Source organism: Microcebus murinus, chromosome 12, assembly GCF_040939455.1.
Source record: "Microcebus murinus isolate Inina chromosome 12, M.murinus_Inina_mat1.0, whole genome shotgun sequence".
NCBI classification, from domain to species: Eukaryota; Metazoa; Chordata; class Mammalia; order Primates; family Cheirogaleidae; genus Microcebus; species Microcebus murinus.
In genome coordinates, this window is record NC_134115.1 from 86399400 (window position 1) to 86414008 (window position 14609).

Here is a 14609-nt window from a genome sequence, read left to right on the forward strand (position 1 = left end):
TGGCTTACCCGTAGTAGTGGGAGAATAAAAAATATTAGCTAATCAATGACACACGGCCTGCCACAAGTCTAGTGCTTTTTCCAGTATCTCTGAGCCTCAGTTTTTTGATCTGAAAAATGAAGATTAAAACCAATACCCAGTTATTGTGACAATTTAATAAGATGATGCCTGTAAGGCACGGACTTAGAGGCACAGTGAGAGCTCAGTGAATGGTAGATCTATGGATCCAGGTACCTGGAGAGATAAGAGATGGTGTCGATGTACCCCAGGTGAGGTTGTGGCTGGGGGTGGGTACTACTAGTGAGAGATCTAGCTTGCGAGCTCCTTCTGTGGGCAGAGGAAAAATGGAAGGCTCCCAAGAAGAGGAAAGACGGGTTTCAAGAAGACGGAGCGTGTCAGCAGCCTGTGGCCAGGGACTCGGGTGTTGAGCTGGCAACTGAGGGGACTTTAGGACCCTGCGCACCGAACGCGCGCGGCGCCTGAGGTGAGGAGGAGGGAGAGGCTCCCGCACCAGCCAGGGGCCGCCTCGCGCCCGGCCGCATCCCAGAGGGCGGGGCCGAGGCCCCCGGGCCACAGTGCGATTGGCGCAGGCGCGCGGGTGACGCTAACGACTGGCACGAGGCCCCGCCCCCGGCCGGCCCCGCCCCCGCGCGCTCCGGCGGCTGGCAGCCTCGCTCTGGCTCGCGCCGCGCCCCCGCGCCGAGCTCGCGCGTCAGTCGGTCCCGAGAGCGGCTGCGGGGCGGTGAGCTGCAGCCAGCCGAGCGCGCCGACCTGAGGAGGCGGTGGTGTCCGCGGGCGTCGCGTGAGGAGGGTCGGAGCCCGGAGACTCGCGCAGCGCCATGGCCCCCATTGGCCTCAAAGCCGTGGTCGGGGAGAGTAAGTGCGGTGGGGTCCCTCCGTCAGGCGGGGGCTGCGGCTGCCCAGGCGAGCCCGGCGCGGTACCTGCCCGCAGCGCCCCGGCCTCCGCAGCCGGCTGTTCGCCCCCTTCCCTCGGCCGGAGGCCCCTGGCCTGCAGGGTCCCGTTATTCAGGCGCCGCCCTCCCTGGGGGGAAGTCCCTCCTGGCGGCCTGGCCCGCTCCCCTCCGCTGTCCGCTTTCCGCGGGCTCCTTTCCCCCACCCCTCACCTTTCACCCTTCCCCTCATCCCGCCCCTCCTCCTTCACCAAGTCTTCCTCCATCGCCATCCCTCCATTCCCTTTTTACCTCCATCCCCTTTCACGTCCATCACTCACTCCATCCCTCCCTCCTCTTCTCCCCCGTTTCTCTCCCCTGCTCCCCATCCCTCCCGCTTCACCCCATCCCCCAACCCCTCTTCCACCCCCTCTGCCTCCCGCACCCCGTCCCCGCCCCTTCACCCCGCCTTTACCCCCTGCAGCCATCCCCCTTCCCTGCACCCCCGTTCTCCGGCACCCTCGTAGCCTTCGCCCCCATTTCCCCTCTCCCCTCCCGTGCTGCCTTTATTCCCTGAGCTCCCTCACTCCGCTCCTTTTTCCTTCTCCAGCCCCTCCTTCCTCCCCACCCTCCTTCGGGAGTCGTGACGAGCGAAATCCCGGCCGCGTCCTCCTCCCCGCCCTCCCCGCGCGGGGCGCCGAGCCGCGGTCCGGGCTGCGGAGACCTACCTGGGAGCGGCCGGGGCGGGGACGCCTGTTTTCCTGAGGCTTAGCTCCGCGCGGCTCAGGCCGCCTCACCCCTCCCCTTCCCGGGGCTCGGCCTCAAGGGCGGGGTCTCCTCGGGGTCCTGAGCCCTCTTAGATCGCTCGGGAGATGAGGGAAGCCTGGGTGTCAGCTGGCGGGGCGGCCCTGCCCAGCACCGCAGTCTGCAGTCTCGCTGTTTGCCGGACTCAGCCCGCCTGGAGCACCGTTTCGGGCGGCTCAGACAGATGCTGCAGGGGGGAAATGGTTGTTTATGGGTTTGGATGAAAGGCATAACATGAATGGATTTTAAAAAATGGGTGATGGTAGGTGTCGGGGGCCAAGTGGTGGCTGATGTTGGGTAATATTTGGAAAACGGCTTCCTCAGTTCTAAAAAAGATGGGTGACATGTGAAGAAAAATAGTGGCTCTTTAATATTTTGGCTGTTTCTTCATAACAAAAATATGTGTAAGGATTTTTGTGGCTTTTGTTAACTCTTTTTGGATTAAGAGAAAATTAAAACTGGGCTCATCTCTGTAGGAGACAATAAGAAAGAAAAAATAAAAATGGTGGAAATTTACAGTTTCCTTTCCAATGATTCTTTCCGATTATAGCTCATGCTCTCTTACTGTTTCCTCTCGATGCTTTTGGCTGTGAACAGTCATTATTTTGAGGATCAGAATTGTTTTGTTTCTCCTTCCCATTCTTTTCATTGATATATAGGAAATATTCCTACTGAGGAATCTTTTTGTACAACTTTACTTGACCTATTGCATCAGAAGAAAAATTATTGTAAAAACTGAACTCTAAATAAATAATTTATTACACCCTTCTCCCCAAATAAATAATTTTTAAAAAGTACTCACCTGCCTTACCCATTGCTGGAAAAGCCACAGACAACAATCCTTACACAATTTTTGTTATAAATATTGAAGAGGCACTATTTTTCTTCATATCATCGATTTTTTTTTTTTTTAGAACTTGAAGAAGATGTTTTCTGAATATTACCCAACATCATCCCTCACTCTGCTGCAGCCGGCACCCACCATCACCCATTTTTTAAAATCCATTCATGTTTTGCTTTTCATCCAAACCCATAGACAACCATTTCCTCCCTGCAGTAAAGGTTAGGATACTTGTACCCTCTGTTTTCTATGGAGAATTGAAGTGTTTAGATAGAGCTGGGAGGACCCATAGGGATCCTTCTATGTCAGCACCCTCATCTTACCCCCGGGAAAGAAGTGGAGACTTGGAGCAGTTAAATGACTTGCCAAAGTCAGTGTTAATTAATATTTTAAAACCTGGTGTTCATTTCTTTGCAAGACTAGAAAAAAAACCAACTTTCTTCATTGTTCTCTATATACCATTTGTTTATAATACCCTTTTGAAGGGTTTTGAAATATGAAATGGAATGTTACATGTTACATTCTTTAAAATATTATATTTAAATACCACATATTGAAGATCAAACCCTCAAATGTTAAATCAAGTTTTTGCATTCTTTTGTCAGGACCCTTATTCATGCAGGTTGCTCCTTAATCCCCCTCACCTATCTATTCGTAAAGGTTTAAAAAAATTAATATACAGTATGGCCAAAATTTATTTTCTGAAATAAAGCAAAGCCCACTGTATACAAAAATAAAACCAAACTAATATTACATAAAATTGGTGAATATGTGAACAATTTTCTATTCCTATAACATTAAGTTGGGTATAAATTTTGGGAGAAAATATCATTGCAGTCCTTGTCAGAGCCAGATCAATTCTGGCTCCTAATTTTGGATGGAGTTTCTATCTTTGCTTTTTTCTTTACAAAATAAAAGTAAAGATGTTTTTTAACTTCTCTGCACCAGTTTAAATGTCACCTTCACAATGGGCCTTCCCAGTGTGAATTAACAACCCATAGTCACTATTTATCATATATTTTCATGATAAATGAAAATGTTTATTTTCTTCTTAGCAATTAAAATTATCTTGTTCAGTTTCTTTTTCTCTTTTTGGTAGTTGATTGTTTAATCCACTTGAATGTTACTTCCATGAGAGCAGGGTGTTTATCTGACATGGTCTGGTACTAAGAACAGTGGCTGGCTCATAGTCCACATGATAAATATTTGTTGAATGAATGAATATTACTAAGGATATGAAGAAGAGCAAGATAAATGTAGTTTGGGGCTCCTTATCCTTTCTGTGTTGAGTTTATTAAGTGGTGAGTAGCTACAGGTACAGCAAAATAAGAGGAAGTGGGTTAACTTTAGCTGTTCATTCAACAAACATTTGTTCAGAGCCTGCTAGGAACTATAAGGATACAGAGATAAGTAAAACATGAGGCTACTTGCATGCTGTCGTGACAAACATAGAGAAAGTTTTCCCTGTCATTTCTCCAAACACACTTAGGGCATACTCAGTGTATTGCACTTATTTGTGTTGGTCTTGACCATCTAGATTATAAGTTTCTTCAGGGTAGAATAGGACCTTGTTATATTCACATGTCTATCTTCAGTGCATGAATTAGTGCCCAGCACTCCATTAATGTTAAACGAATGAAAAGTATAAAGTAGAAAAATTAAGAGGAAGGGCTCTGGAATTAGACTACCTGGGATAAAAATCTGACTCTTTACTAGCTGTGTGACTTTGACAGTTAATCGTATCTTTTTGTGCTTCAATGTCTTCATTTGCAAAATGAGTAATAATAGCACCTATCTTGTGGAGTTTTATGAGTATTAAATGAGATGATGCAGATACAGCATTTAGCTCTGTTCTTGGCACATAGTAAATTAGGTAGATATTATTATGAAAAGATCCATAGAAGTCAGTAAAAGTATTAGGGGATTTGGCAAAGAGAGAGACTTCCTCTGTCCCTTGAAGCCGTGGTTTTGGGGGAGAAAGTGGAGTATTGGATAAAGTCCTTGAAGAAGGTACAAATGAATTAGAAAATGGAAGAATCAAATTGAGGAATATATGGACAAATTTGTAGCCAGACCTCAACTTGTTTCCTGTTCTACTTATTTTTTTACTTTTGACTCTGGTATTTTTTTCCTCTATAAAATGTAGTTTTCTGCTCTCTATTTTGCCAGGAGGTTGTAAGAGAAAGGAGAATTGCATTTTTTCCTGGCAACTATATATGCTAATATCTGATATTTCTATTATGTAAATCCATATTGTAGTCCAGAGTTTACCCCGTTCACTGAAATTTTGTCAGTGTGTTTACAAAGATGTCAGAATTCCAAGATGTACTATGTTTTTCTTATTTCCTAGACATTACCAATTTCTCTTCATGTTCTTTTATGAGAATCACATTTCTTTTAGAAAAGAATGTAGTTTTAATTTGTGGGTTAAATACATATCTTTGTCAGATTGGGGCCATGATTCATGATTCATGAGAGGTCACCTAGATTGAAGCAATTTTCATTCTTCATTTTTTTCTTTTTTTTTTTTTTTTGAGACAGAGTCTTATTCTGTTGCTCAGGCTAGCTAGAGTGTAGTGGCATCATCATCATCATAGCTCACCACAACCTCAAACTCCTGAGCTCCAGGGATCTTCTTGCTTCAGCCTCCCCAGTATCTGGGACTACAGGCACTTGTTACCGCCCAGCTCCCCCGCCCCCTAGCTAATTTTTCTATTTTTTGTAGAGACAGGGGTCTCTTGCTGAAGCTGGTCTTGAACTCCTGGCCTCAATAATCCTCCTGCCTGGGCCTCCCCATTCATTCTTTTTTTTTTCTTTTTTGAGACAGAGTCTCACTTTGTTGCCCAGGCTAGAGTGAGTGCCATGGCATCAGCCTAGCTCACAGCAACCTCAAACTCCTGGGCTCAAGCAATCCTCCTGCCTCAGCCTCTCGAGTAGCTGGGACTACAGGCATATGCCACCATGTCTGGCTAATTTTTTCTATATATATTAGTTGGCCAATTAATTTATTTCTATTTATAGTAGAGATGGGGCCTTGCTCTTGCTCAGGCTGGTTTCCAACCCCTGACCTTGAGCAATCCTTCCGCCTCAGCCTCCCAGAGTGCTAGGATTACAGGCGTGAGCCACCTCGCCCGGCCTCCCCATTCATTCTTATACTTTTTTTTTTTTTTTTTTTTTTTTTTTTTGAGACAGAGTCTCACTTTGTTGTCCAGGCTAGAGTGAGTGCCGTGGCGTCAGCCTAGCTCACAGCAACCTCAAACTCCTGGGCTTGAGTGATCCTTCTGCCTCAGCCTCCCGAGTAGCTGGGACTACAGGCATGCGCCACCATGCCCGGCTAATTTTTTAAATATATATCAGTTGGCCAATTAATTTCTTTCTATTTATAGTAGAGACGGGGTCTCGCTCTTGCTCAGGCTGGTTTTGAACTCCTGACCTCGAGCAATCCGCCCGCCTCGGCCTCCCAAGAGCTAGGATTACAGGCGTGAGCCACAGTGCCCGGCCCATTCTTATACTTTTTAAAATGTTAGAGACCTTTGGTTAGCATGCAGATAACAGATATGGTTTTGAACTATATTAAATACATGTTGTATTTTTTCCAGTTTTTAAATTAAAGTTTGCATACAGTAAAATTCTCCCTTTTTAGTGAACAGTTTACCAAATGCAGCCATTACATGCAGTCACGTAACTACCACCATAATCAAAATACAGAACAGTGCTGCTACTCCCGCAGATTTCCTTGTGCTGCCCCTTTGTAGTCAGTCTCTCCTCCTATCCCCAGCCCCTGGCAACCACTGAACTATTTTCTCTCCCTGTGATTTCGTCTTTTCCAGAATGTTTTATCAATTGAATCATACAGTATGTAGCTTTTTAAATGACTTCTTTCACGTAGCATAATGCATGTGGGATTTATTCATGTTGTGTATATCTGCAGTTTATTCCCTTACATTATTGACTACTATTGTGTTGTATGGATATACTACAGTTTGTTTACCCCGTCCCCCAACTGAAGGACTTTTGAGTTGTTTCCAGTTTAGGGCAATTATAAATGAAGCTTCTATAAACATTCAAACACAGGTTTTTGTGTGAACATACCGTTTGACTATATAAATACCTATGAGTAGGATTAATGGGTTATGTGATAAGTGTATATTTAACTTCATAAGAAATTATCAAACTGTTTTCCAAGGTGACAATATTATTTTGCATTCCTAGTAGCAGTGCATGAGAATTCTCATTCTTGTCAGCACTTGGTATTTTAGCCATTCTGATAGGTACTGTTATTTCATGGTTTTAATTTGCATTTGTTGAGCATTTTTTTCCTAAGTTTTCCTGTATATCTTCTTTGGTGAAGTGTCCAAATCTTTTGCATGTTTTAAATTGGGTTGTGTTTTATTACAGAGTTTTGTTTTTGTTTTTTTTTTTTTGAGACAAAGTCTCACTTTGTTGCCCAAGCTAGAGTGAGTGCCATGGCATCAGCCTAGCTCACAGCAACCTCAAACTCCTGGGCTCAAGCAATCCTGCTGCCTCAGCCTCCCGAGTAGCTGAGAATACAGGCATGCGCCACCATGCCCGGCTAATTTTTTCTATATATATTAGTTGGTCAATTAATTTATTTCTATTTATAGTAGAGACGGGGGTCTCGGTCTTGCTCAGGCTGGTTTTGAACTCCTGACCTCTAGCAATCCTTCCGCCTCTGCCTCCCAGAGTGCTAGGATTACAGGCATGAGCCACCGCACCTGGCCTATTATAGAGTTTTGAGAAGTCTTTGTATATTCTGGGTGCAAATCCTCTACCAGATATGTGATTTGCAGATATTTTCTCAATCTGTGGCTTGTTTTTTCATTCTCTTAACACTGTTTTTCAAAGAGCAAGGACTTCTTAACTTTGAGGAAGTACAGTTTATCAATTTTTTTTTTATGGATTGAGTTTTTGGTATCCTAAGAAATTTTGTCTAACCCAAGTTCACAAAAATTTTCTCGTAAGTTTTCTTCTAGGAATTTTGTAGTTTTAGGCTTTACATTTAGTTTTTGACCCATTTTGAGTTAATTTGTATGTATTATATGAGGTGTGATCAAGGTTTACTTTTTTCTTTTGTATGTGAATGTCCAGTTGTTCCAGCACCACATTGAAAAGACTATCTTTTTTCCATTAAACTGTCTTTGTATCTTTGTTGAAACTCAGTTGGCCACCTATGGGTATTTCTGTTACTAGACTATATTCTGTTCCATTGATCTATATGTAAGCTTTCACTAGTACCCACTCTTGTCTTAATTACTGTAGCTTTGAAGTAAGACTGGAAATCAGGTATTGTGATTCTTCCAACTTTGTACCTGAGTATTTATACAATACTTAGGTATAAATCTAGCAAAACATGCTCCAGATCTGTATGTTATAAACTATAACTTTGTTCTTTTTCATAATTATTTTGGTGCATTTGCTTTTCCATATAAATTTTAGAATCAGCTTATTGATTTCTGTTTTAAAAAATCCTTTTGACTCTGGGAGGCCGAGGTGGGTGGATCACTCAAGGTCAGGCGTTCAAAACCAGCCTGAGCAAGAGCGAGATCCCGTCTCTACTAAAAAATAGAAAGAAATTAATTGGCCAACTAAAAATATGTAGAAAAAATTAGCCTAGCGCATTTAGCCTGGCGCATGCCTGTAGTGCCAGCTACTCGGGAGGCTGAGGCAGAAGGATTGCTTGAGCCCAGGAGTTTGAGGTTGCTGTGAGCTAGGCTGACGCCATGGCACTCTAGCCTGGGCAACAGAGTGAGACTACTCTGTCTCAAAAAAAAAAAAAAATCCTTTTGGGATTTTGATTGGAATTGCATTGAATCTCTAGATCAGTTTGGTAAGAATTGACATTTTAACAGATTTACTATTTTAGTTTCTTTGTGAACGTGAATATCATAATTCTTAGCTTCACAAATAAAGTAGCAACTCTATGATGAGGAGAATTCCACATGATTTAGCAAGGTCTTAGGATATAAGATCAATTTACAAAAGTCAATTGTATTTCTATATACTGGTAATTAACAGTTAGAAATTGAGATTTAAAATAGTACCATTTACAGTAGAACCATAAAAATACTATGAAATACTTAGGTATAAATCTAACAAAATATGTTTCAGATCTGTATGTTGAAAACTATAAAACCCTGATGAAAGAAATCAAAGAAGGCATAAATAAATGGAAAGATATACTATGTTCACAGATTGAAAGAATATGTTCTTTTTGTTTTTTAATGTGTGTTTTCAGTTCTCTTGGGTATATACCAAGAAGTAATTGCTGGGTTATATGGAACTTTGTATTTAACTTTTTCAGGAACTGCTTTCCGAAGCAGCTACACCGTTTTACATACCCACCAGCGAAGTTTGAGAGTTCCAATTTTACTATTCTTTCACCAACACTTGTTATTTATTTATTTATTTTTGAGAAAGGATCTGGCTCTGTTACCTGGGCTAGAGTGCAGTGGCATCATCATAGCTTACTACAACCTCAAACTACTAGGCTGAGGCGTCCTGCCTCAGTCTCCCAAGTAGCTGGGACTGCAGGTGCAGGCCACCATGCCCAGCTAAGTTTTCTATTTTTAGTAGAGATGGGATCTCACTCTTAGGCTGGTTTCAAACTCCTGAGCTCAAGAGATCCTTCTGGGTCAGCCTCCTGGAGTGCTACGATTATAGCCAGTGCTAGGATTACAGGCATGAGCCACCATGTCTGGCTTTTACGTGTCTTTTTGATTATAGCCATTCTAATGGGTGTGAAGTGGTATCTCATTGTGGTTGTGATTTGCATTTTCCTGATGACAAATGATGTTGAACATCTTTTCACGTGCTTATTGGACATTTGTATATCTTTTCTGGAGCAGTGTCCTTTTTTTTTTTTTTTGAGTTACAGGTATGAGCCACCGTGCCCAACCTCTGTATACTTTTGATAAGAGCTATTTTTAAAATAATAATAGCGATTTCATGCCTTTTTAGACAATTCTTTTAAAATTATTGTTAAGTAGTCCCATTGTCTTCATTCCCAGTTTATTAATTAAAAGTATCATATTTTTGGACCTCCTCACCTTGTTTTTTTTTTTTTTTTTTTGAGACAGAGTCTCGCTTTGTTGTCCAGGCTAGAGTGAGTGCCGTGGCATCAGCCTAGCTCACAGCAACCTCAAACTCCTGGGCTCGAGCGATCCTTCTGCCTTAGCCTCCCGAGTAGCTGGGACTACAGGCATGTGCCACCATGCCCGGCTAATTTTTTATATATATATCAGTTGGCCAATTAATTTCTTTCTATTTATAGTAGAGACGGGTCTCGCTCTTGCTCAGGCTGGTTTTGAACTCCTGACCTCGAGCAATCCGCCCGCCTCGGCCTCCCAAGAGCTAGGATTACAGGCGTGAGCCACAGCGCCTGGCCCCTCCTCACCTTTTTAAAGGATTCTAATATAGTTTGCTCAACCTGGGAACCTCCCCATTCTTCAAGGCCTGTTTAATACTATTTTTTCCAACAAAGCATTTCCCTTTCTTCTATCTGGAATCAAAATTTCTTCTTTAAAATTCAATTCTTTTTTTGAGACAGTCTCACTTTGTTGCCTGGACTAAAGTGCTGTGGCATCAGCCTAGCTCACAGCAACCTCAAACTCCTGGGCTCAAGCAATCCTTCTGCCTCAGCCTCCCGAGTAGTTGGGACTACAGGCATGTGCCACCATGCCCGGCTAATTTTTTTTCTATTTTTGGTAGAGACAGGATCTCACTGTTACTCAGGCTGGTCTTAAACTCCTGAACTCAAATGATCCGCATACCTGGGCCTCCCAGAGTGCTAGGATTACAGGCATGAGCCACCTCGCCCAGCCCTTTTTCTCTTTTTTATGTCATATAGTTTTGTATATTTCTTTTAAAAGTATTAATATAATCCACCATGATTTCAAATGGAAAAGATAAAGCTCAAAATTTTAAAAATCTTATTCTTTGTTGCCTATAATTTTGAACTTAAAAAGAAATGTTTAATACTAGAAGACTAAATATTTTTAGTCTTCTGATTAGATGACACCTCTTAGTTTTAATTTAACTGTGTGAAATGAAAAATTCATTTATCATGCTCTTGCCACATGCTAGGTACTGGACAGGGAGCTAGGGGTGTGTAAAGGCATGGTCCCCATACGTGAAGGAGATGATAGAAACAAAAACAAACACAATGCAAATAATTCTGTAAGTGACCATGACTGAGAGTGGTTCTCATTTCTAGCCTACTTTAGAAACACATCCCCTTTTTTAAAGTTTATATAAAAGGTTTCAGTATTTAATAGATGAATGAAAATTTCATCCTGTCTTCTTTTGAATCTGGACCTAAGTTTTTTTCTTAATGGATATTTTATATGCCAAAGAGGTAGACACAAATTCTGGAAGCAATAATTTACTATAGATTAAAATTCTAGTAATTCTGATGTCAGATGAAGGTGCTTTATTCTGTAAACTCTCATAGTTGTATAGAGAAAGTGTGACATGGACGGGTCACCCACAGAATTGTATTTAACTTTGAAGTAAAACAAATGTTCATATTTAAGTACCCTCCTCCCTGGAGACTGAAGCTATGCAATTAAATATTGAAGTCCTCTTTCTCAATGTAAATGTTTTAGACTGGCACTTTTAAAACAAGTACTTCCTTGATGATGTGTATATTATTTTATTTTTTTAAATTTTTTGAGACAGTCTCTCACTCTGTTGCCCAGGCTAGCGTGTTGTGGCGTCAGCCTAGCTCACAGCAACCGCAAACTCCTGGGCTCAAGCAATCCTTCTGCCTCGGCCTCCCAAGTATCTGGGACTACACTGGAGTTGGCACATGCCACCATGCCCGGCTAATTTTTCTATATATTTTTAGTTGGCCAATTAATTTGTTTCTATTTTTAGTAGAGACAGGGTCTTGCTCTTGCTCAGGCTGGTTTTGAACTCCTGACCTTGAGTGATCCTCCCACCTGGGTCTCCCAGAGTGCTAGGATTACAGGCATGAGCCACTGTGCCTGGGCAAAGCTTCACCTTTTAAAGTGTAAAATTCAGTGGGTTTTAATTTATTCACAATGTTGTGCAACCATCCCTAATACCTAATTTTAGAACATTTTCATCACCCCAACAGGAAGGCTGTTATTAGTCCCCATTCTGCCCTCCCTCCAGCCCTAATTACTAATCTACCTTCTGTCTCCATGGATTTGCCTATTCTGGATATTTTTTATAAATAGATTAGAATAAAATACAGTATGTGGTTAATGTTCACAGTAACCCTGTGAGAGAGGTGTTATTCCCTGCCCTGCACAGATAAGAACACGGAGGCACAGAGGCAGGAAAGGTGCTCCGGGTCTGGCTTCTTTCACTTAGTATAATGTTTTCAAGGTTCATCCCTATTGTCACATGACTTAGCACTTCATTTCTTTTTGTGGCTGAATAATATTCCATTGTATAGATATACCACATTTTGTTTATCTACTCACCAGTTGATGAACATTTGGATTGTTTGGTTCTTATGCATAATGCTGCTCTGACATTTGTATATAAGTTTTTGTGAGGATGTGTATTGTCATTTCTTTTCATTATATACCTAGGAGTAGAATTACTGGGTCAGATAGTAAATCCGCTTTTTAACTTTTAGAGGCACTGCCAAACTAAAGTTACCTCTTGTTGTAAGTCCAATTTTGTCCTTATTTAGGGTCAAGTAGGATTCACAGTGTATTAAATTATTAGGTAGTGAGAAAGTGCAAGTTTCAGTGTCTCTTGGCAGAGCTGTGACTGACCCAGTATCATCCATAAATCAAAGGCAGAACCAGGAATAGAATCCAAAGGGCCTGTCTGCCGTATGGATCCAGTACATACGTGGAATAATTTAGGGGAAAAAGTCCTTTTAACTATCAAAAACCAAAGAGTAGAGTATAAGAGTACAAGCTCTGCTGCCTGTGAGCCAGAACCAAAATCTGAGAAGGTGGATGTTGAGGAAGTATGATGTCTCCAACAGCAGGAAAAAAGAAAAAAAAAGAAAGAAAGAGGAAGTCTGATGTCTCCAGCCGGACCACCAGGGTGCAAATCCTGCCACTGCTCTTACCTATGGGACCTGGAGCACGTTCCTTGCCTCTGTGCTTCAGTATCCTCATCTGTACAGGGCAGGGAATAACACCTCTCTCATAGGATTACTGTGAACATGAAACAAGTTAACATGTGCAAAGAACTTAGCATAGTGTTTGGCACTTGTTGAACCCTACATATTTAATATTAACTATTATTAATAAAATCCTAACAACTAACTCATAACTTTGAGAAATTATCCTAAACTCTTTGGGCTTCAGTTTTCTCAAGTTAAAATAAGGCTAATGAGAGTCGTGGGATTGTTGGGAGGATTAAATGACTCAAACTATCCAGCTTAGTGTGGCTGTTGAAGTAAATGAAAAAAAAATTAACTAACCAAATAAATAAATGACCCAAACCATGTGAAGTGCCAAGGACAGTATCTGGAACCTAGTAAGTGATTGATACATTTAGGTTTTTTTTTTTTGAGACAGAATCTCACTTTGTTGCTGAGGCTAGAGTGAGTGCGTCACTGTAGCCTCACAGTGAGCGTCATCCTAGCTCACAGCAACCTCAAACTCCTGGGCTCAAGCAATCCTACTGCCTCAGCCTCCCGAGTAGCTGGGACTACAGGCATGTGCCACCATGCCCGGCTAATTTTTTCTGTATATATTAGTTGGTCAATTCATTTATTTCTATTTATAGTAGAGACGGGATCTCGCTCTTGCTCAGGCTGATTTCGAACTCCTGACCTTGAGCAATCCGCCTGCCTCAGCCTCACAGAATGCTGGGATTACAAACGTGAGTCTTATTCCTGGAGTTTGTTGTTGGCCTGCTATAGACAGCACCATGTTAGGTACTAGTTCTTGTCCCAATGAGCTTATAGTCTTATAACTAGTACAGATAATTTATTACTTACAATTGTGATAAGAATTACAAAGGAGGTCTTCACATGGTGGCTCACACCTGTAATCCCAGAACTTCAGGAGGTCAAGGCCAGAGGATTACTTGAGGCCATGAGTTATAAAACAGCCTGGGCAACATAGCCACACCCCATCTCTAAAAGAAATTTAAAAATTTGCCCAGCATGGTGGTGTGTACCTGTAGTCTTAGCTACTTGGGAGGCTGAGGTGGGAGGATTGCTTGAGCCCAGGAGTTGGAAGCTGTAGTGAGCTGTGATCGTGCCACTACATTCCAGCTTGGGTGACAGAATAAGACCCTATCTCTTAAAAAAAAAAAAAAAAAAAAAAAAAGGAATGGTACAGGGCATTGTTGGATAGTGGAAAAATTTCTGGACCTAAAGTCAGACCATTCAGCTAATAGTCTCAGTGGTGGCTGACCTGGACGTTATTTAACCTCTCTTTAAATTGGAAATTCGAATCCCAGCATCACAGAACTCATTTGAGCCTCACATTAAATAGTATGCAAAAAAATTATTTGGGAAACAATGAAGAACCATTATATCTATTATTTTATAGATATAATTACAGAGATTAGTCTACCTGTTTAGGGTTACTGAATAAATTATTAGAAGAGTTGAGGAAATGAATCACTTGTACTTCTGAGAGAAACATGATGTAATTACTAGACAGCAGCCAGCTGTTGCCCACTCTGATGCAGCTTTGGGAAAGTTTGCAGTTGTTAAAACAAATCAGTTTGCTTCTGTTGTCAATCTGAACTTTATACATCTCTTGGGCTCTGAAGGAAGAGTAACTACCGATGGCGCAAGTTGCTGACTCTTACAGGGCAGATTTCCAACATTCTTTCTTTCTGTTTCTTGTATGTCATTGATATTTCACTTTAAATGTCTACTAATTATTTGGTCTAAGAGCTGACCTTGTAGGAAGTGAATGATATATTAAGTATTTATCACACTGGGAAAGCCTATTTTATTCTTAGGAAGAAAAAAAATTAGAGATGGAGAAAAGTGAAGACAAACACATTTTTTAAAAAAATCTTTGGAGCTTGGCTATGAATATACAAATCAGTCTCTAGCAGTCACTCCTGGTTTGGTGGACTTCTGAGATGTCAGAGGACTC

At 41.7% G+C, this 14609-nt stretch overlaps 1 protein-coding gene across 2 annotated transcripts in view; it reads left to right on the forward strand.

The window, feature by feature from the left end:
- The first annotated feature begins 666 nt into the window (after nucleotides 1-666).
- STXBP1 (syntaxin binding protein 1) overlaps nucleotides 667-14609 on the forward strand; it is a 72505-nt gene continuing 58562 nt past the window's right edge. The window contains exon 1 of one of the 2 annotated variants that reach the window (XM_012771993.2): nucleotides 667-876. In XM_012771993.2, coding sequence (XP_012627447.1) covers nucleotides 840-876 — 37 coding nt within the window. In that variant the 5' untranslated portion in view covers nucleotides 667-839. The remainder of the gene's footprint in view (nucleotides 877-14609) is intronic. The other variant, XM_012771994.2, reaches the window with a different exon arrangement.